At 41.5% G+C, this 22,881-nt stretch overlaps 1 protein-coding gene and 1 long non-coding RNA gene across 4 annotated transcripts in view; one reads left to right on the top strand and one right to left on the bottom strand.

Annotated features, from left to right (window-relative positions):
- The window catches only part of LOC118763790, a 29,971-nt gene extending 28,444 nt beyond the window's left edge, over nt 1-1,527 (top strand). The window contains exon 2 of the long non-coding RNA XR_004999532.1: nt 1,380-1,527. This is a non-coding gene — a long non-coding RNA (uncharacterized LOC118763790). The remainder of the gene's footprint in view (nt 1-1,379) is intronic.
- Nucleotides 1-22,350, bottom strand: part of LOC115214693 (protein SHQ1 homolog) — a 55,159-nt gene extending 32,809 nt beyond the window's left edge. The window contains exons 1-3 of one of the 3 annotated variants that reach the window (XM_036503520.1): nt 22,134-22,350; nt 3,729-3,815; nt 731-798 (exon numbers count right to left, since the gene is read on the bottom strand). In XM_036503520.1, coding sequence (XP_036359413.1) covers nt 731-798; nt 3,729-3,803 — 143 coding nt within the window. In that variant the 5' untranslated portion in view covers nt 3,804-3,815; nt 22,134-22,350. Of the gene's footprint in view, nt 1-730; nt 799-3,728; nt 3,816-21,199; nt 21,219-22,133 lie in introns of those variants that run through there. The other 2 variants (XM_029783761.2, XM_036503517.1) reach the window with 2 other exon arrangements.
- Nucleotides 22,351-22,881: the final 531 nt, after the last annotated feature.

The following is a 22,881-nucleotide window of genomic DNA, read 5'->3' as shown; positions in this document are numbered from 1 at the left end:
CCATCACTGCTTCTTTTCTTTGCACTATATTACTACCTGCACTCGCTCTTTCAACCTTGCCACCCACACACCATCATCACTCTCACTCTCCTGATGTTCAATCTACTGTACTGCCACTCAACACTTACTCCATCCCATGTACATTCCTAATCCCTGCTCTCCATTACCTACTGTCCAACTCATTTTTATCACCACCATCACCACCACCACCACAACCTTCACCCTGGTTCATCATCTCACCACTACAAAGCTTCATCTGACTTTCATCCTAACAGAGGTAAACAGCTCACTGAACTGTAATTACTGTAATTACTTTCAAAACATCACTTCCACTGTTTTCAATCACTTCTAGAGAACTTTACAAGTATTTCAATAGAGATGCTTATGGTAAGAATGGTTATATGATATTCTGAAGATCTACCAAACATGAAAATAGAATCAAATCAATGAGGAAGGCTTCACATCAATTTTCAACCTGCTTCAAGCAGTCAAGTCTCCCTTAAATTTCCCTTTTCTGTCTTAGAAGAAAGGCAGACCACATTGGATAATGCAATCAGTAATGGTCATGATTGGAATATCTTGATAATAGGTATTCTTCATACAGAGACTGACTATAAGGATGCTGGTTGATGGTGATGAAAATTAATCAATAAAAGTCAACAAATCTTAAGTCCTAGAGCTTGATAGAACTATTTCATGCAAACAGGTTCAAATAAATTTGATAACTTACCGTAAATAATAGGGTGTGGAATAAAAAATGAACTCATCATCATCAATAAAAATTTCTGTGTCAGAAATCTGAGAAAGATAGAGAAAACAGACAAAAGGATTTAAATTCAAAACTGATAATTCCTCACTATAGAATAAGATCTCCCCACACTTCCAACTTTGCTACTGAAAAGAAGCAACTATCCAGAAGAAATTGTGGGGCAACAGAGTAATTTGGCTCAGATTATGTAGTTTCACATATTTGTTTCAATTTGAATTTTGTTATCCCTCAAGCATTGATAAAGCAAGCTATTTCAATCAATAACACATCTAATTGAAAATTTAGGTCTCTTCTTACAAAGACAGCAGAAAGGTCCTTGACTGCTATACACACACACACACACACACACATATACATACATTATATATAAATATATATATATATATCCTCTCTCTCTCTCTCTCTCTCTCGGAGAGGCAAAAGCACCTACACACATATATACACACACGGCAGTAATTTCCGCCTACTAAATTCAATCACAAAGCTTCGGTCAGCCCGGGGCTATAGCAGAAGACACTTGCCACAAAGTGCCATGCGGTGAGACTGAACTCGAAACCATGCAGCTAGGAAGCAAGCTCCCTAACCACACAGCCATGCCTATATATATAAGATGCACCCAGTGTAAGCTATGGACACATAAGAGGTGCAGCAATGTCAAAGGAAGGCTAACTAGGAAAATAGTTTTTGTAAGTGGCAGATGTTCAGGAGTAATAAACACAGAAAATGCGCAGAGACCAACCTCCGCCACATTCCAGGGAGAAAAACTAGAAATAGTTGATAGGTTCCTTTACCTAGGTGACCAAGTCAGTAGCGGGGGTGGGTGTGCTGAAAGTGCAACTGCTAGAGTAAGAATTGCCGGGGGCACGTAAGAGAACCATCCAAACGTGGCCGTTGCCAGCCCCGCCTGGCCTCTGTGCTGGTGGCGCGTAAAAGTCACCATCTGATCATGGCCGTTTGCCAGCCTCGTCTGGCACCTGCGTCAGTGGCACGTAAAAAGCACCCACTACACTCACTGAGTGGTTGGCGTTAGGAAGGGCATCCAGCTGTAGAAACATTGCCAGATCAGACTGGGCCTGGTGCAGCCTCCTGGCTTCCCAGACCCCAGTTGAACCATCCAGCCCATGCTAGCATGGAAAGCGGACGCTAAACAATGATGATGATATATATGTGTGTGTGTATGTGTGTGTGTATGTGTGTGTGTGTATGTGTATAGGTATGTATATATATATACATATATATATATATATATATGTAAGTTCAGCAATATTTAGATTCAAATGAATATGGTACTTAAGTTAGATGCACCAGAATTTTGTATGGTGTTATCCATATAAATCCATGGGGTGATTATAATCAAAATAAGCAACAAGAATATCTTCGGTTATTTGGTATGATCGTTTCACACTACATCATTTTATTAAACATTGTAAGTATTACAACAGTTTTAAAATGTTGAGCAATCATCAGTCATTTATAGAGGTTTTCCATTAATACATATTTTCATCTCTGTCTATATATCTACCCTCTCTATAATGTTATCAATTAATATGAAAATATGTATTAATGGAAAACCTCTATAAATGACCGGTATATATATATATATATATATATATCATCGTTTAACGTCCGTTTTCCATGCTAGCATGGGTTGGACGGTTCGACCGGGGTCTGGGAAGCCAGGAGGCTGAACCAAGCTCCAGTCTGATCTGGCAGTGTTTCTACAGCTGGATGCCCTTCCTAACGCCAACCACTCCGTGAGTGTAGTGGGTGCTTTTTACGTACCACCAGCACAAGGGTCAGAGGAGGCTGGCAACGGCCACGATCGGACGGTCGGTGCTTTTTATGTGCCACTGGCATGGAAGCCAGCCAAGGTGGCACTGGCATCGGCCACGTTCGGATGGTCCTTTTTATGTGCCACCAGCACAGGCATTGGCCACGACTACGATTTCACTTGACTCAACAGGTCTTCTCAAGCACATCATATTGCCCAACAAGTGAGGGGTACTTGTAAATGGGCAACACTGGCATCAGTCACAGCTTCGATCTCACTTGACTTGCTGAGTCTTCTCAATCACAGCATATCTCCAAAGAGAGACATCTGCACTGGTATGGTCATGTGTTTACATATGGATGAGGACAGTTGTGTAAAAAAGTGTCACACACTAACAGTGGTAGAAACTTGTGGCAGATGTAGACCCAGGAAGACCTGGAATGAGAGGGTGAATATATATATATATATATATATATATAATATATATATATATATATACACACACACACACACATACACACATGAATAATAAGAATATAAAGAAAATTCTTTAACTCAATTATGCATTACAACTGTTTCTGTACCAACTCTATATGCACTTCTAATTTACACAAAAATTCAAAGTGAAAATGTATGTAATGTTTGCAGTTTTAGACATTAGAGAGGCACTTTTGATATATATATATATATGTATATATATATATATACACATACATATATATTAAATTATGAAAAGTAGCTCTAGTAATGTAACATTATTGGTCACATATACATAATATACGTGTTTTGTTTAAACATTGATTTGCAGCAGGGTAACATCCAGGAAAAGCTTCCTAACACTCAGCATTTAGTAGGGAGCTTTTGCTGGACCTTGCCTTCCATCCTTTCGGGGTTGGTAAAAATAAGTACCAGTTTAGCACAGGGGTCAATGTAATCCAACTTACCCAAATCCTTTGAAATTGTTGGCCTTGTACCAAAAGTTTGAACCCAACATTTAGTTTCATCTTACTAGAACAAGAATTGAAAACCTTACCAAAGTCAGCTTGATGTTTCATATCTTCAAATGTTAAGTCACCATTCAAATGACAACAGCCATCTAAAATTGGCTTTATCATACCAATATGATGAGAAACCATTATTATTTAAAAAGCACAATGACTAATAAGAGAACAAATGCCAACAACTTACCTTAGCAAGTACAGCATCAATTATAATGTGGAGGAAATCATCATCTTGACTAAGTTCAAATCGTGGAGTCAGCATTCTGCTTCAGTCCTGTTATGAGGAACACACAAATAACCATTAAAAGGATGATATCTAAACAGGCCAAATCTGGCCAAAAACTTCTACCTGTTCTAAGTACAACTGACCAGATCCAACCTATCACACCTATCCTACAATGTCATTCTAGAAATAAATTATTACATCTTCGAAATCTTGAAACTATGAGATAATGCAGGATTAATTGAAAACAATACGAATAAGCGTTATATTTGAGAGAGTAATTTGAATGCTAAATATTTATCCAAATAAGAAACATCAAATTTCTATCCTTCTTATCATTTTAACTTGTTATATTATATTGCACATGTATGTGCTCTGAGCACCTGCCACATGTTAGGCCCAGCTAATTACAGAAATCAGCTGGATTATTGTCTAGCAAGTATTATTTTATGAGTTGTCAATAAATCAATGGTGAACTTTTTATCTGCTGGATGGTATCTTAAATCATTATTATTATTATTTGATGAAAATTCTCAGCTTATTTTACTGGATGTGATGGAAAGTGTTTAGCTGCCCACAGCCAGCAGACTAAGGTGACACTTGTTTACTGATCATGCTTCAAGAACCCTGCAGAGAACTCTTGCAGTTCCAAGCAATGATGATTTTCATAGGTGTTCTATCTTTACATTTGTACCAATCTTTTTCAGCCATATTGGTAGTTGAATGCTGATACTTCCAAGCATGCCAATCACTACTAGTATCACCTCCACTCTCTTCATTGCCCACAACTTCCATATTCCCCACTTCAAGTCATCAAAGTTGTTCATTTTTTACTTCTTCTTTCTCTTTGATTCTGTTGTTCACAAGACATACTACATCGATTATCGTGGAAGCATTTTCTCTTATGTCCACCACAACAATGTCAGGTTTCCAATGTTTAATCTGATGGTCACACTGAATCATTGCATCTCACAGGATTTTGAAATCTTAATTCTCCGTAACTTCTTCTGGAGTTTAGGCATACCACATCTTTGCTCTTTGTAGGCCAGGATTTCTACAGAGCTACAAATGGATCGTTCTTGCCATATTATCCTATCATCATCATTTAACTTCTGCTTTCCATGCTAGCATGGGTTGGACGATTTGACTGAGGTCTGGCAAACCAGATGGCTGCACCTGGCCCCAATCTGATCTGGCAAAGTTTCTACAGCTGGATGCCCTTCCTAACACCAACCACTCCAAAAGTGTAGTGGGTGCTTTTACGTGCCACTGGCACGAGGGCCAGTCAGGCAGTACTGGCCACAACCACGCTCAAATGGTGCTTTTTATGTGCCACCTGCACAGGAGCCAGTCCAGTGGCACTGGCAACGACCTCGCTCGAATGTTTTTTCACGTGCCACCTGCACAAGTGCAGGTAACGATCATGCTCAAATGGTGCTTTTTACGTGCCACCGGCACGGAAGCCAGTTTGTTGCTCTGGCAACAGTCATGCTCGAATGGTTTTCTTAGTGCTCCACTAGCATGGATACCAGTCATCGAATTTGATTTCGACTTCACTTGCCTCAACAGGTCTTTGCAAGCAGAATTTAGTGTCCAATGAAGGAAAGGTACGCATAAGTGGGCTGGTTACACTCCTGGCATAGGCCACGAGGTTATGAACTCACTTAGCTTGCCAGGTCATCTCACGCACAGCATATTTCCAAAGGTCTCAGTCACTAGTCATTGCCTCGGTGAGACCTAATGTTCAAAGGTCATGCTTCACCACTTCATCCCAGGTCTTCCTCTTCCACAGGTTCCCTCAACCACTAGGGTGTGGCACTTTTTCTCACAGCTATTCTCATCCATTCTCGTCACATGACCATACCAGCACAGTCGTCTCTCTTGCACACCGTATCTGATGCTTCTTAGGTCCAACTTTTCTCTCAAGGCACTAACATTCTGTCGAGTATGCACACTGGCATTACACATTCATCAGAGCATACTGGCTTCATTCCTTGCGAGCTTACGCATGTCCACAGCAGTCAAGGCTGATGTTTCATTGCCATGTAGCATGGCTGTTCATACACATGCATCATACAGTCTACCTTTTACTCTGAGCGAGAGGCCCTTTGTCACAAGCAAAAGTAAGAGCTCTCTAAATTTTGTCCAGGCTATTCTTATTCTCCTATCATCATCATCATTGTTTAACGTCTGCTTTCCATGCTGGCATGGGCTGGACAGTTTGACTGAGGACTGGTGAGCCAGATGCCTGCACCATGCTCCTATCTGATCTGGCAGAGTTTCTACAGCTGGATGCCCTTCCTAATGCCAACCACATGCTTTATACATGCCACCGGCACGAGGGCGTGTCAGGCAGTATTGGCAACAGCCACGCTCAAAAGGTGTTTTTACATGCCACCTGCACAGGAGCCAGTCCAGCGGCACTGGCAACAACTTTGCTCGAATGTTGTCTTTCACATGCCACTGACACAATTGCCAGTAAGGCAACGCTGGTAACAATCACGCTTGTTCTGCCTGCTGAGTCTACCTCGTCTACAGGTTCCCTCAACTGTTAGGGTGTGACACTTTTTCACACAGCTATCCTCATCCATTCTTGCTGCATGACCATACCAACGCAGTTGTCACTCTTGCACACATCTGATGCTTCTTAGGTTCAACTTTCCTCTCAAGGTACTTACACTGTCAAGTATGGAGCATGGATGTTCGTACACATGCGTCATACAGTCTACTTTTTACTCTGAGCGAGATGCCCTTTGTCACCAGCAGAGGTAGCAGCTCTCTGAACTTTGCCCAAGCAATTCTTATTCTAACAGTTACACTTTCAGAGCACCCACCCCTGCTACCAACTTGGTCACCAAGGTAATGGAAGCTATCAACTACTTCTAGTTTTTCTCCCAGGAATGTGGCATAGTTGTTCTCTGCACATTTTCAGCGTTTATTGCTCCTGAGCATCTGCCACATACAAAACTATCTTCCCAGATAGCCTTCCTCTGATATTGCTGCATCTCTTATGTGTCCATAGCTTAAACTGGGTATATTTTATAGAGTTTCTACCAACACCTTATCAAAAGATCGAACAGGGCCATCTACCTGAAGGGATTTGTGGTTTGTCTGCCTTCTTACTTATTAGGACTTTGGTTTTAGCTAGGTTGACTCTAAGGCCCTTCGATTCTAATCCTTGTTTCCACACCTGAAACTTCTCCTTGAGTTCTGATAGTGACTAAGCAATTAGAGCAAGGTCATCAGCATAGAGAAGCTCCCAGGGGCATCCTGTCTTGAATTCCTCTGTTATTGCCTGGAGTACTATTATAAATAGGAGGGGGCTGAGGATTGAACCCTGGTAGATCCCTACTTCTACCCGGAATTCTTCAGCGTACTCGTTGCCAACCCTCACCTTACTAACAGCATCCCTGTACATGGCTCACACTAACCACTCATCTATCCCTAGTTTCCTCATTGACCACCAGATAAGGAATCGGGGGACCCTGTCAAAGGTTTTCTCTATGTCAACGAAAGCCAGGTACAGAGGTTTATCTTTGGCTAGGTATTTCTCCTGAAACTGCCTTACCAGAAATATAGTATTGGTGGTGCTTTTCCCTGGCACGAACCTAAACTGTATCTCATCTAAACTAACTCTCTCCCTAATTAGCTGAGCTATGATCCTCTCCATGACCTTCATTACCTCATCCAACAACTTGATACCTCTGTAATTATTTCTATCTAAAGCGTCACCCTTACCTTTGTAGCAGTTGCCTATGGTGCTGCTACACCAGACATTGGGTATGACCCCTTCATGTATCACCTGGTTGACTAGACTATAGCCAACATTGCCCGATATTTTGAGCATCTCTGCAGTGATTCCTGATTGGCCAGGGGCTTTCCCTGTCTTCATACTCTTAATTGCTTTATCTACCAAGGTACTGTCAATTCGGATAACTGGTCCCTCTGTTGGGTCGACATTCAGCAGACTCTCTTTCTCCCATTCATTCTCTTTATTGAGCAACCTTTCATATTGGCATCTCCAAACCTCTGTCTTTGCAGCCTCGTTTAGTGCAAGAGAGCCATCATCCATGCAGACACATTTCTCTCCTACAATGTCACAATTCTCTCTCACACACTGTCTTGCAACACGAAATACCTCAAATCTTTGGTCTTCACAGCGCAGAAGATTAGCAAATTTTTTCTTATGTGCTTCCTCTCTGGCTAAATAACCTGTCTCCTATCTTCCCTTCAGGCAGTCTGTTACAATTCCCTGCTACCACCGTTCTTCCATTCCTTCCAAGCCTGTTTCTTTTCTCTAATGGTGCTGTCAACAACATTGTTCCACCACCACGTTATTTTGGGTCGAGAGGGGACTTTGCACCATCCACAGATCTGGTCAGTGGCCTTCAACATGTTGTCTCATAGAAACCTCCATTTGTCTTCTATATTGTGTGAAGCTATATCCCCTTCTATTTCATCAAAGACTTCGAGTAATACGTCTATGTTGTGGGGTACATTCTTTGCCTGGGAAGGTTTGGGCATTTATAAGCAGCCATCTTTCCCTTTTTCTGGCAAGGATGTAGTCAATTTGGCAAGTATGTCAGCCTGATTGGTAGGTGACTAAGTGACTGGCAGGTTTCCTGAAGTTAATATTGCAAACCATAAGATCATTTGCAGAACTCCAACAGCCTGGTTCCTTCCTCGTTGCAGGAACCATAGCCATAGCCTCCATGTACGCCATGGAAGCCCCCTGCATGTCGTCCAACATGTCCATTGAAGTCACCAGCCACAAAGAGAAGGTCCCTGTCATTCATCAGCGAGGTAGTCTGCAAGAGGGTGTCATAAAATCAGTCTTTCTGTCCATCAGGTAGCCCTGGCTGAGATAATGGTTGCTAACCCATGATTAAGCACTAATCTAATCTTAAGTATTCTGTCGCATACTCTGACTATCTTGATTACCTTATCAACCCATTTCTCCACAAGAAGTATCCCCATGCCCCCAACCCCATCAGTGCTCCCTTTGTATTTGTGTTTTGCCAATTTCAGGCATTTACTAACAATATATCATATCATTTCACCCCTCTTGCTGCCTTTTTAGGAATATAGATTTACTAGGAGAGGCTTTCCAGTCCCCTCACTCCTGCCCCTTTTAGACGCCTCTTACACCACACAGGGAATACAGCAACTGCATTCTACTGACCCCCCTCCCACCTCAGTTGTAGTGGGGTTTGCAAGTTAACCCATAGCTGGGACCCTTACAAGTACTACCACTCCAGGCCAGAGCAGACCTGGGAACAATAGTGACTAAGAGGTGGTTCCACCCTCCCCAAACCCTGAAATCAGGGCCCCAAGGTCCCACTACCAGATGTAGTTTATAGTCATACTCAGAAAGTAGGGCGTGTGTTAGGATGAGTGGTGAAGTGAGTGGTTTGATGTGAAGGTGGGGTTAATACGGAGTTAAGTGATATCTCCGTGGCTGTTTAATTTATATATGGATGGTGTGGTGAGAGAGGTAAATGCTAGAACCGTTGGTAGGGGAGCCCAAATGGTGGGAGAAAATGGAGAGAAATGGCAGGTGAGTCAGTTGTTGTTTGCTGATAATACAGCACTGGTGGCAGATTTGGAAGAGCAACTGAGGAGACTGGTGGTAGAATTTGGAAGAGTGTGTGAGAGGAGGAAACTGGAAGTGAATGTAGTTAAGATGAGATGTTTGAGAGACGGAATGGCTGGTAGAATGGATGTGAGTATAAATGGTGAGTTGTTAGAGGAGGTGAGTGTTTTTAAGTATCTGGGATCACGTGATGGACAGTGGGGTTGGCTGAGGAGGTAGGGGAATAAGATACTTGGAGTTGTGAAAGGTATGCTGAGAGATAAAAGGTTGAGTATGAAAACGAAAAAGGTGTATGAGAGTGTGATTGTGCTGACAATGTTATATGGTGCAGGGACATGGAGGCTGCAAGAGGCAGAAAGAAAGCAACTAGATATGTTTCAGATGAGATGTCTGGGGGCTATGGTTGGTGCAACATGGATGGACAGGATGAGGAATGAGGAGGTGCGAAGATGAGCAGAAATGAAAGAAAAACTAACAACCAAATTGGATAGACAAATGTTGAGGTGGTTTGGCCACATGAAGAGAATGGATGAGGAGTGGATGGTAAGGAGGGTGATGAAGGCTGTAGTGGTAGGCAGCAGAACTAGAGGCAGACCTCAGTTTGTGTGGATGGATGAAGTGAGGAAAGCTTTGGTGGTCAGAGGTGTTGGAGTCAGAAAGGCAAGAGAGTTTATAAATGATAGGAAAGCTTGAAGCATGTGAAGGGACGAGTGAAATTGATGTTGCTCAAAGGGGTACGGAACCGACATGATGTGGCAGGGGTAAACTAGTATGCTGTTGAGCCCTGCTGCTGATATTGGGGGATGCATTCTATGCCTTGACCCAAGCATAGAATGGGGCTTGCCCTTTTGAGCTGGGAAATAAATGGAATGGCTGGTGTGTGTCTTGCTGTGGCTACCCCCTTCTAAAAAAAAAATGGGGAACAGGCCTGGGTTTATATGATTTCACCCCTCTCACCACACATTCTGCATCTGTCGGTCTCTATTGTGTAATTAATTCTACACTTCACATAGTTGGCCCTTAATGCTTGTTCTTGTGCCACACATATAAATGCTTGTCTCTATCTTCACATCACTCCTCTTCTGTCTCTCTCTTGGCATTCATACCTCTTGCAAACTCCTTGTACCTTTTTTTGTTGCTTTCCATGCTATTTCTTTTTTGTGTCCTTTTCCTCTTTAAATTTTTCTTTCTTTATACAATTATCACTTCTGAAGATGCCAGACTTCTTCACATGTCTTAAGCAATGGTTTTTTACAAAGCACCCTAAGTTGTTTTACTCTGCTTCAATACAATCCTAGCAACTGATCAAACCTCTCCCATCCTTTTTTTGGGACAAGTACAACCTATCAGTGTCACTCTTGGATAGAATGCTCAGAGCACTATCAATATTTTCTCTATCTTCCATGCTTATAGTTCTTTCTTTTGCCAGTCTGACACCAAAGAAAAGCTATCACCCATGTATTTACAGCTTGGATTTTTATTATTATTATTATTGTTGTTGTTGTTGTTGTTATTTGCTATTCAATAGCTTCAGGTAAATTTCTACTGTATCACCTGCCACACCCCTATGTTGCTGAGGTGTGTGTAGCATGTGTATTCTTTTTTCTTTTTCCCATTGTTGCAAGGAGTAACAAACTCTTCTTGGTATTATATTGCATCAGTTTGTTTTGTTAGGGGCTTTAGCTTGAGTCTTTTCTGGTATTAGTATGTGTATTGTGTGTTGTGTGTGTAATGCGAGTTGTGTTCTTCTGTTGGATATCTGACCTATACAGTACATGTTGTGGGGGTTGTTTTAATTTTATTGGATGTCTACTGGATAGAGTGTGTCTTGGGTTTGTGGATTGTTTTATTCGGGTTGAAATCCTTTCAGTTGGTGAGTTTAAATTTCCCCAAAACCAACTTTATCTTTCATTTTACAAGGGTTGTCATTAATGTAAAGGTTAAGTACCAGGCCAGATTAATTCACTACACCATTCTCCAAAATATGGCCTTGTACCAATGTTAGAAATCAATATATATTATCATCATAATCATTTAGTGTCTTTTGTCCATACTGGCATGGGTTGGATGGTTTGACCAGAGCAGCTAAGCTGAGGGGCTGCACCAGACTCCAATCTGATTTGGCATGATTTCTATGGTTGGATGCACTTCCTAATGCCAACCACTCTGAGAGTGTAATAAGTGCTTTTACATGCCACTGACAACAGCCACAACTATGATCTCACTTGGCTTGATGGCTCTTCTCAAGCACTGCATATCTCCAAAGGTCTTGGTTGCTTGTCATTGCCTCTGTGAGGACCAACATTCAATGGTCATGCTTCACCACTTCATCCCAGGTTTTCCTGGGTCTACCTCCTCCACTGTTAGGGGGAGACACTTCTTCACACAGCTGTACTCATCCATACATAACACATGACCATACTAGCACAGTTGTTTCTCTTGCACATTACATCTGATGTTTCTTATGTACCTGTGCACCTTCCACACACAAAAACTACTTTCACTATTAACCTTCTTCTGATATTGCTGCACCTTTTATGTGTCCATAGCTTACACAGGGTACATCTTATGGAATTTCTACCTATGCCTTTCCTCCAGATCAAGCAGGACCATCTATCTGAGGAGATTTGTGTTTGCTTTCCTGCTTACTGACACTTTGATTTTAGCTAGGTTAAATCTAACACCCTTCGATTCTAGGCCTTGCTCCCACACCTGAAACTTCTTCTGTAGTTCTGGTACTGATTCAACTAGAAGAACAAGGTCATCAGCATAGAGGAGCTCCCAGGGACAGCCTTGTCTTAAATTACTGATATTGCCTTGAGAACTATGCTGAACAAGAAGGAACTGAGGACTGAACCTTAGTGAACCCCTACCTCTACCCAGAATTCTTTGCCATACTCATTGTCAACCTTCGCCTTACTGACAGCATCTCCATACAAGGCTTGTACAGCTCTCACCAACCACTCATCTATCCCTAGTTTCTGCACTGACCACCAGATAATGGAGCAGGGACTCTGTCAAAGGCTTTCTCCATGTCAACAAAAGTCAAGTACAGAGGCTTATCTTTGGCTAGGTACTTCTGCAGCTGCCTTACCAGAAATATAGCATCAGTGGTGCTTCTCCCTGGCACAAACCCAAACTGCAATTCATCTAGACTGACTCTCTCCATAATTAGTTGGGCTATGACCATCTCCATGACTTTCATCACCTGATCCAACAATTTGATACCTCTGTAATTATTTCTATCTAAGACATTACCTTTGTAGCAGTTGATTATGGTGCTGCTACACCAGTCATTAGGTAAGACTCCTTTGTGTACCACCTGGTTAACTATACAGGTGACTAAACCAAAACCTACACTGCCAAATATTTTAAGATCCCAAATGTGATTCCTGATGGGCTGGGGGCTTTCCCTATCTTCATATTCCTAATTGCTTTATTTATTAAGCTGCTGTCAATTCGGATAGCTGGTCCCTCAGTTGGGTTAACGTTGGGCAGACTCTCTTCCCATTTATTCTCCTCATTTAGCAGCCTTTCATAATAGCATTTCCAAGCCTCTTTCTTTGCAGAATCATTAAATGCAAGTGACATCATCATCCATGCAGACATACTTCTCTCTCCTTTGACATGATTTTCTCTCACACATTGTCTTGCAATCCAAAACACTATAAGTGTCTGGTCATCGTGTCACAGAACACTGGCAAACTTCTTTTCTACTACTTCCCTGGTTAAATACACCTGCCCCCTAGCTTCCTTTCTGGCTATCTGACACAATTCCCTGCTATCCCCACACTTCCTGTCCTTCCAGACCTGTGTCTTTGCCCTAATGGCCTTGTCTACAGCATCATTCAACCACATCACCCTCAATCTTGATGGGACTTATAGATTATAGAAATCAATACGTAATCTCTTCCTTCAAATCTAATAGGGATTAATTCATAGTTACATTTGATCTAAATCTTTATAACCAATGGCTTCATCATTATCTAAAGATACATAATGACAGACTAATTATTCCTCATAATATTTTAATTTCACTCTTTAATTCGCTTTTTTCACATCTAATTTGCTGAAGTAGAACAAGATGTCTCTTGATAGAGTCAAATTAATAATGGAAAGCAATTTCCTCTGAGGGCTATTTTATCACAATAAAACAATACTCGCATCCAGTTACTATATTATTGTGTAAAAAACCTAGTGCTGACAGCATGACTACATGTTCATATATTGAAACTTCAGATACTGAAGTGCATGGGTCTGTTCCTATTTCTCACTTGTCTAGCAACATTACCCCCAGTCAACTATAAATCCAATTGCTTCAAATGCGGTAAAAAAAATTACTTGTTATCATCATCGTTTAACGTTTGTTTTCCATTCTGGCATGGGTTGGACGGTTCAACCAGGGTCTGGGAAGCCAGGAGGCTGCACCAGGCTCCAGTCAGATCTGGCAGTGTTTCTACAGCTGGATGCCCTTCCTAATGCCAACCACTCCGTGAGTGTAGTGGGTGCATTTTACATGCCACCGGCACAGGTGCCATGGCACGCTGGCAACGGCCACGATCGGTTGGTACTTTTTATGTGCCACCAGCACGGAAGCCAGTCAAGGCAGCACTGGCATCAACCACGTACGGATGGTGCTTTTTAGGTGCCACCAGCGCAGGTGCCAGGATAGGCTGGCAACGACCACAATTGGTTGCTGAATATTTATAGGAACAAAACCTTAAAAGTGATAAAAATGAAAACAACATAAAGAATGTAAACTAATAACATTAATAGCACCAATACTGTTGGTCATACTACTATTAGTGACAATAGCAAGCATAATAGTAATAATAGCAATTGTACACATCCAACAGTATATCATTAATGGCAATAATAATAATAATAATAATGTAGGTATCCATAATAATAATAATTATTATTATTATTATAAGACCAGTCCATAAAAGAGAATAGATAGGTCCGGAAAGAATGGAGAGGGGGGGTTAGCAAAGAATCATATCCAAACGCTAAAAGAGAAGCTAGACATCAGGTTTATCTAGCTAGGATAGAAGCAGAAAAGAAGAGGTTTGCCAAAGTCCTACAGTGTGTCAGTGAGAATTGAGATATTGTGGGAGAGAGAAGTGTGTGCGGATGGATAATGGTATGTTTGCACTTAGGGATGTGGACAAGAAAGAGGCATGGAAATGTTACTATGCAAGACTGTTGATTGTAGAGAATCATCATCATCATCATCATCGTTTAACGTCCGCTTTCCATGCTAGCATGGGTTGGACGGTTCAACTGGGGTCTGGCAAGCCCGAAGGCTGCACCAGGCCAGTCAGATCTGGCAGTGTTTCTACAGCTGGATGCCCTTCCTAACGCCAACCACTCCGAGAGTGTAGTGGGTGATTTTATCTGCCACCAACACAGGTGCCAGACGAGGCTGGCAGACGGCCACGCTCGGATGGTGTTTTTTATGTGCCACCGACACATGAATGGGATAAAAGGAAGTCTCCCACATGTGAACCCAACAGAGGGACCAGCTATCCTAGTGGACAGCAGTATGGTAGATAAGGCAATTTAAAGACATGAAAACCAAGAAAGCCCCTGGTCCACCCGGAATCACAGCTGAGATGCTCAAAATATCCAGTAAGGTAGGATACAGGCTAGTCACCTGCATAATTAATTAGGTTATTGAGGCAGGCATACCCCCCCCCCCCCCAGTGACTTGCATAGCAGCATTATTGTTAGCTGCTACAAGGGTAAGGGTGATGCTTTAGGTAGAAGCAATTATAGAGACATCAAACTCAGGTGATGAAAATTACAGAGACAATTATAGCCCAATTAATTAGGAGCCGAATTAGGCAAGACAAAATGCAGTTTGGCTTCGTCCAGGGAAGAAGCATGACTGACGCTATTTCATAGTCTGGCAACTGCAAGAGATGTACTCAGCTAGTTGATCTCCTCTTCATCATTGTCCTCCAGATAATAGCAGAGGAACTGAAGACTGGCAGCCCGTGGGAACTACTGTATGGTGACCATCTCCCCATCATTGCAGTTTCCATATCAAGAGTTAGAAGAAAAATTCCAGGTGTGGAAGCTAAACCTAGAATCAAAGGGCTTAAGGTTAATTTAGTAAAGACCAAGGTCTTAGAAAGCAAGAAAACAGGCAGGACCCTACCCCTTCAGGTAGGTAGCCTTGTTCAATTTGTAGGAAAGGTGTAGGCAGGAACTCCAGGTGGTGTACACATTAATGTTTGCATGTGGAAGATGCACAGGATCCATAAAAACTCTAGAGACTCAGGAAATTCATCATCATCATCATCATCACTTAACGTCCGCTTTTTATGCCAGTATGGGTTAGACACTTGGACTGGAACTGGTAAGCTGAAGAGCTGCAACAGGTTCCAGTTTGATTTGGCATGATTTCTACGGCTGGATGCCCTTTCTAACAGTAACCACTCTGAGAGTGTAATGGGTGCTTTTTATGTCCCACTGGTAATGGCCATGACTCACTTGACTTCATGAGTCATATTGCTAAGGTCTCAGTCACTTGTCACTGCCTCCATGAGGCCCAGTATTTGAAGATCATATTTCACCACTTTGTCCTTCACCTCCATGAGGTCCAACATTTGAAGATCATGCGGCCGGCAATGGCCACGATTACAATTTCATGGATGCCGTTTACATGACACCAGCAATGGCCATCACTACGACTTCACTCTGCTTGAGGACTCTTCTCAAGTATGGCATCTCACTAAAGGTCTCAGTCACTAGTCATCACCTCTGTGAGGCCCAACATTCAAAGATCATCCTTCACCGCCTCATCTCATGTTTTCCTGGGTCTACCTCTTCGACAGGTTCCATCCACAGTTACAGATCGGCACTTCTTTACACAGCTGTCCTCATCCGTACGCATTACATGACCATACCAGCACATTCATCTTTCTTGCACACCACATCTGATGCCTCTTATGCCCTGTTTTTCTCTCAAGACATGCTCTGTCGCTCATGATTCCTCAAATGCCCTGGTGGCTCATTAGAGGTTGTAGATAATTTCTGTGATCCAGGGGACCAAATTAGTAGTTGGGGGAGGATGCATGGAGAGTGTGATAGTTAAAATAAGAATAGGATGGAGGAAATTCAGAGAGCTGTTACCTTTAGTGGTTTCTCTCTCCAATGAAAGGAAGATTATATGATGCATATACACAGACAACAATTCTACATGGTAATGGGACACGGGCCCTGAATGCAGTGGACATGCAAAGGTAGGAGTGGAATGTAGTTAGCATGTTCAGCTGAATGAGTAATGTAAGTGTACATGGTCAACAGAGTGAAAGTGTATTGAGAGAGAAGTTAGGCATAAGAGGAATTAGATGCAATGTGCAAGAGAGATGATGGCACCGGCTTGGTCATGTGATGCAGATGGATGCCAACAGCTCCATACAGAAGTGCTGATCTCTGAAATTAGATGGAACACGTGAAAGTGGGAGACTCAGGAAGACATGGGACAAAGTATTGAAAGATGACCTCAGATGCTGAACCTTAAGGAGCAAGATGCTTGGCACCTGACTGTACTTAAGAAGATTCATACAACACAGGAGAAATGTTGAGGCTGCCCCTGCCCCACCTGGTGCCCAGTGAAGAGGATTGGCCTGCAAGAGTCCTATGTGCCAGTGCCACATAAAAGCATCCAGCGCACTTTGTAAAGTGGTTGGCATTAGGAAGGGCATCCAGCTGTAAAATCCATGCCAGATCAGACTGGAACCTGGTGCAGCTTTCCAGCTCTGGTCAAAGCATCCAAGCCATGCCATACCAGCATGGACAACAGATGATGATAGTCTGAAGTAACTGTCAGCTACCACAGTAATGTTATTTATTGGGGCTACAATAGCAAACATGGTCAACTGACCCCTACTGATATTGCTACACTCACCCTGAATAATATGGATAATATAGCAAGCAACAATCATCACTATCACAACTATAATACTGACAGCTTCTACAGCAGCTTTAATAACAACAATATTAATAATGATGGTGGTGGTGGTATTGATAGCATTAATGATAGGACTAATAATATGCAGAAGCAACAAATAGTGCAACGGCACATAACTTGAGATAAGAAGACATACAACTTCAAAAAATAATCAATAGTCCCTTGAGGAACTATTGTCTACATTCTAATATTGTGTATAAAAGTATATAGTTGCCACAACACATCTCCACTACACCAAACAGATCAACAACCAACTTTAAGTGCCAAATCCTACCAGAAATAAACTCCGATGTATTTACAGAGTAACGGTGTTACAACTTGTATAAGTCATTACATTATTCACATCGGACGGATATGAGTCCTCATCTTGTTTGTTATTACCACAACATTTTGGCTGATTTACTCTCCAGCCTTCATCAGGCGTCCTGCTAGGATTTTGAACCCAACCCTGGGTATTTTTTTGATGATGTTATTATTACTTATTCAAGGCACTGCCTGGAATTGAACACACAATCTTGTGGTTAGTAGCCCATGCTCTTAACCATAACACTAAATGAATTTCAGGGCTTATAAACCTAATATTTTTGTATCTTTCCTTAATACCATTTGCCATATTCTACCACCTGATGAAGGCTGGAGAGTAAATCAGCCAAAACGTTGTGGTAAAACAAAGATAGGGACACTTATCTGTCCAATGTAAATAATGTACAGAATTCCTAATCTCAAAAATATAGAACAGCATTGTATAAGTCATAGTACCCCTTAACCAGTGGCAGTTAAAGAGATATATTGTATGCCTTCAATTACATAAAATTATTCAATATATATTTTGTTTTGATTATTAATTATCTAATTAGAATATAACATTATTCCTTTTTTTCAGAGTATGAAAGCTGTTTATTGCAATTGGTAAAATTTTATTACATAGTATATGATACAGCATCATCATCACTATCTTTATCATGTAACATCTGCTTTTCATGCTGGCATGGGTTGGATGGTTTGACTGAGGACTGACAAGCCTACACATGTCCTCAGCAACCACAGCCCATGTTTCACTGCCGTGTAGCATGGTTGTTCGCACACATGTATCATACAGTCTACCATTCACTCTGAACAAGAGGCCCTTTGTTACCAGCAGAGGTAGGAGCTCCCTGAACTTTGTCCAGGATATTTTGATTCTAGCAGCTATGCTCTCAGAGCATTCTCCCCTGCTACTGACTTGGTCACCTAGGTAACAGAAGCTATCAACTATAAAATACAAAAAGAAAGATAAAGAAAAAACAAAGCAAGAGAATGAGAAAAAAGAGAAAAGAAAGAAAAAACATCAAAGCAGCACGAAGTGCTTCAATCAGTCACACACCACAAGATTCAATGGAACCTACCGAAGCAAGCGAGCATGCACGTGGCATTACCATGAGCAATGGCGAGGCTAAGACGGAAAAGCCAAGCACCCTTGCAGACATCACCTGAGACCTCAGTAAGGCAAGCTGCTGGTGATGACAAGAACTTCACTGTTAGTGACCCAATCCCTCCAAACATCTTAAAACTCCACAAGTTGGAAGGGATAGTTCACTGCCAGGTCCCAATACTTCAGGGTTTTGTTCCATTCAGCTATGGAAGCAGTGACTCTCTCACTTCTTGCAGTATCCAGGAAGTGGGAGGGAGCAAGAGTCACAGACCATGGCATCTCAGATGAGATACCTACCTTTTACCCAGAGATGATAAGACCATCTGGTCTCTTTCCATCACTTCTGGATAATCCTGCCAGATCCAGAACTGAGATAATATTAATCTGAGCCAGGGACCACTTAATGATAAAGTTTAGCAACCAGCATTTAGGCAGCAAGATAGACTGTGAAAACCTGTGGGATTAAGGGACCTACCACAGTGACATCTCCGTTCCCTACAGACATCAGCTCCCACTCTGAGTGTGATAGAGATACAGAGCTCATCAAGACTGAGTAGAGCTCCAAAGTTGGCCACAAGCAGGGCATCAATCCAGACCCCAAGAATTTTGCACTAGAAGAAAGTAGGCAACATCTTGAAAATCTATCAGACAGATCGAGGAGTTCAAAGTAGCACCTGAACGCAGATTGTCCCATCAATCCTCAACTGTAGCAGGAACTGACAAACCCAGCTCTCTCCACTGTAGCTGAGCTTCATCCCTCTCCTTGTTGGAGAGGAGAAAATGTTGTCTATTAAAAGGGAGCAAGTATGGATGAAGGAAAGAAAACAGGGAAGAGACAGAGGAGCAGTTGCACAGACCTAGACTTCCAAACCATTTGGGCAAAGCACCTTGGTCGTGGGACTCTGGGGAGAGTCTGATGGTGACCAAGCATTCAAGTTTCCTGAAGATTAGGTCATGAAAGCATTGGAGAGATGACAAGAATCAATAAGAGGGACTAACTCTGAGAAAATACAATAACTTATGGATCAACAAGTAATTCTTAAGTATAAAAAAAAACTTGGTGGGTCTTGATTACCTCAAGATTTTTTAAAAGTTGTTCAAGGTTAGCCATTTTGGATCAGTTGGCAACTGGGGCTTCAACGGCAATAGAGAGGAAGGAATCTGTAAACAGATTTACAGTCTGCTCTTGTGAAGCTGGATGATTGAGGAGCTAGAGCTCACATTTGGAACTCTTGATGCTAAGGTCCCTACAATCTAGTTCCTTGATCATTGTCCTGACAGTTGTGAGGGCCTGCTCAGGACCCCCCCACCACCACCACCACCAACAAGCATCATCAAGATACCAGACATTTAAGTCTAGGTTAGCTCCCATCTTGGTAACATCATCAATACCCAGTGCAAATAGGGCAGGTTCAAGTGAGTCACCCAGTTGGACCCCAGAGGCAGATGCGATGAGGTGATCACTTAAGGAGAGGTAGGAGGGTCAAGTGATAAAACTGTAGGGCGTTCTCCCTTACTGCACTCTAGGGTGACGTCCCGACTGATGGAATTGAAGGTATTCCTAAGGTCTAGTTTGAGAATGACCTTTGGGGACTCAAAGGGTAAGTTGGTGAAGGCCCTAGTATCATGAGCAGCAGCCTCACAACCTAGCTTAGTTGAATAGGGGAAAATTCAGCGGACAGGCAGTTAGAAACTGAGGACAGACACACTTTTGCTGTGGGCCGTCGCAGAGTACAACCAACTGCTATGAGGCGGAGGTCATGATTGGGCTTAGTGAGGCCAAACAGTTCAGCTCCAAAGAACAGGGGACAAATGTAGGGTGAAGGGTACTCTAAGACGAGAACAAGTTTATGAACTGCATTAGGTTCAATATATTAGTTATAACTATTTATTATTCTTTTATTTGTTTCAGTCATTTGACTGCAGCCATGCTGGAGTACCGCCTTTAGTCAAACACGTCAACCCCAGAACTTATTTGTAAGCCTAGTAACTTATTCTATTGGTCTATTTTGCCGAACCGCTAAGTCATGGGAATGTAAATACACAAACATCGGTTGTCAAGCGATGATGGGGGGGGGACAAACAGACAGACACACACACATATATATATAGGGCTAAAGCTCATCGTGTGTGTATATATATATATATATATATATATATATATATATATATATATATAAGACTAAAGGGCTAATGCAGTTACGCACCTCTCCTTGAAAAATACATCTGTAAAAATTTTTTTCGGATTCCTACGTTATAGATAGATGTCTGAGATTACAAATATGCAAAAAAAAAAAATTATATATACAACGGGCTTCTTTCAGTTTCCGTCTACCAAATCCATTCACAAGGCTTTGGTCGGCTCGAGTTTATAGTAGAAGAAACTTGCCCAAGGTGTCACACAGTGGGACTGAACCTGGAACCATGGGGTTGATGAGCAAGCTACTTACCACACAGCTACTCCTGAGCGTAATACTTCGTAAATTATTTATCTCATGACAATAATTTTATCAACATCTCTCAGCAAATTTTTCATAAAGAAAGTGTAAAATTTTTAGAAAGTTATGCGGAAACAAAGTAAGGTGGGACACCAAATTGCAGTCATCCTCTGATGTATCACTGCTTTTAAGCCGGCTGAATGTCGTCGCAGGATATTTTTATAAATTCTGTTTAACATTTTAAGTTCAATAAACGGGATTCAAGACAAAATGAACGTTTTCTTGGTTATTTCATTTGTTGTCATTTAATGTTTACAGGAACCAACAGCCTGAATTCTTTCGGGAATGCCTTAACACATAAGGCGCGACAGGCCACGACCGTGGCCGTCAGGCACAGATGGATGTATTTAATTTAAGGGCGTATGTTGAGGGGGAGGTCTAATGTCACTGAAAAGCTCCGATACAACCAGGAATACAAGAGGACAAATAGTTCAACTAATGACATTTCAGATTATGTAAAACTTTCTGTTATCTTCAGAAATGTAAACAAAGTCACGTGTGTACATATACCGAAGCATCGCCAAAAATTTATTTACTTAGTTTAAAAATTATTTAGTTTGCGTTTTATTTACTTTGTTCGAAAAATATTATTTAATTTTCTTTAATATGTATTCAGCCTAGAAATACAAACATGCGCGCACCGGGACCACTCTTGTTAAGTAGTAGCCACATGTATAAACAGTCAACGGCTTTCATTGAATGTTTAACATTTATTATCGTCATTTTTGGTTAAGCTAAAAATAAAAGGATGAGATTGTAATCAGATTCATTAACACACAAGGAGAACATTACATTAAATAAATATAAACAAAATATATATTTTATAACAGTCTTTTGTGTCTGTTCATTTTTTTTACATAAAATTATCTGAGGTAAATAAACTTACAAGACATGTAAAACAATGGAATCCGATGTGATTAGTGACGTTCTGCGATGACAGAGAATAACACAGATTGTTTAGAGTGGAATGTGTTTTGCTGCACTCATTTAAATACTTCCTTTTCGGTGAGAAACTTAACGAAGATAATAAAAGCCAAGACAGAAATAAATAAACCCCAAACTTCCAAATAAACAAAGGGACAAACACCACGTGGCTTTTATAACACTTCCTTCAGTTCCGCTTCCGGTTGCGGCTCTGCAGTTAATTACCTCTAAAATGACTAATTATAGGTGGCGAGCTGGCAGAAACGTTAGCGCACGGGGCGAAAGGCGTAGCTGTATTTCGTCTGCCGTTACGTTCTGAGTTCAAATTCCGCCGAGGTCGACTTTACCTTTCATCCTTTCGGGGTCGATAAATTAAGTACTAGTTACTCCCCTTTCACGTGCGCGCATTTTTTTTCATATTCGTTTAGAGGAAGTTGTTATACGCCTATTACACAATTTTTTTTTTGTTTTCTTTTTACTGGGTTTAACGCTTTAGTTTAACCGATGTACTTGACTTAATCCCTTTGTCTGACCTTGTTTGGGCGATCTTTCGTTTGTAGTAGCACGTTTCCGTCGATTTCCGTAAAAAACTTTTATTTTTTTACATATGGCCTTGCGGGAACATTTGAAGTAATGAGAGCGAAAGAGACTAAGAGGAAGCGATTTTATGACGAGGGAATTTCTTTTGAAGTTATCAAAGCATTGATGTA

This window comes from Octopus sinensis, linkage group LG1 (assembly GCF_006345805.1).
Source record: "Octopus sinensis linkage group LG1, ASM634580v1, whole genome shotgun sequence".
Taxonomy (NCBI): domain Eukaryota; kingdom Metazoa; phylum Mollusca; class Cephalopoda; order Octopoda; family Octopodidae; genus Octopus; species Octopus sinensis.
Note: the sequence above shows the minus strand (reverse complement) of the source record. Positions and strands in the feature narration are given on the sequence as shown.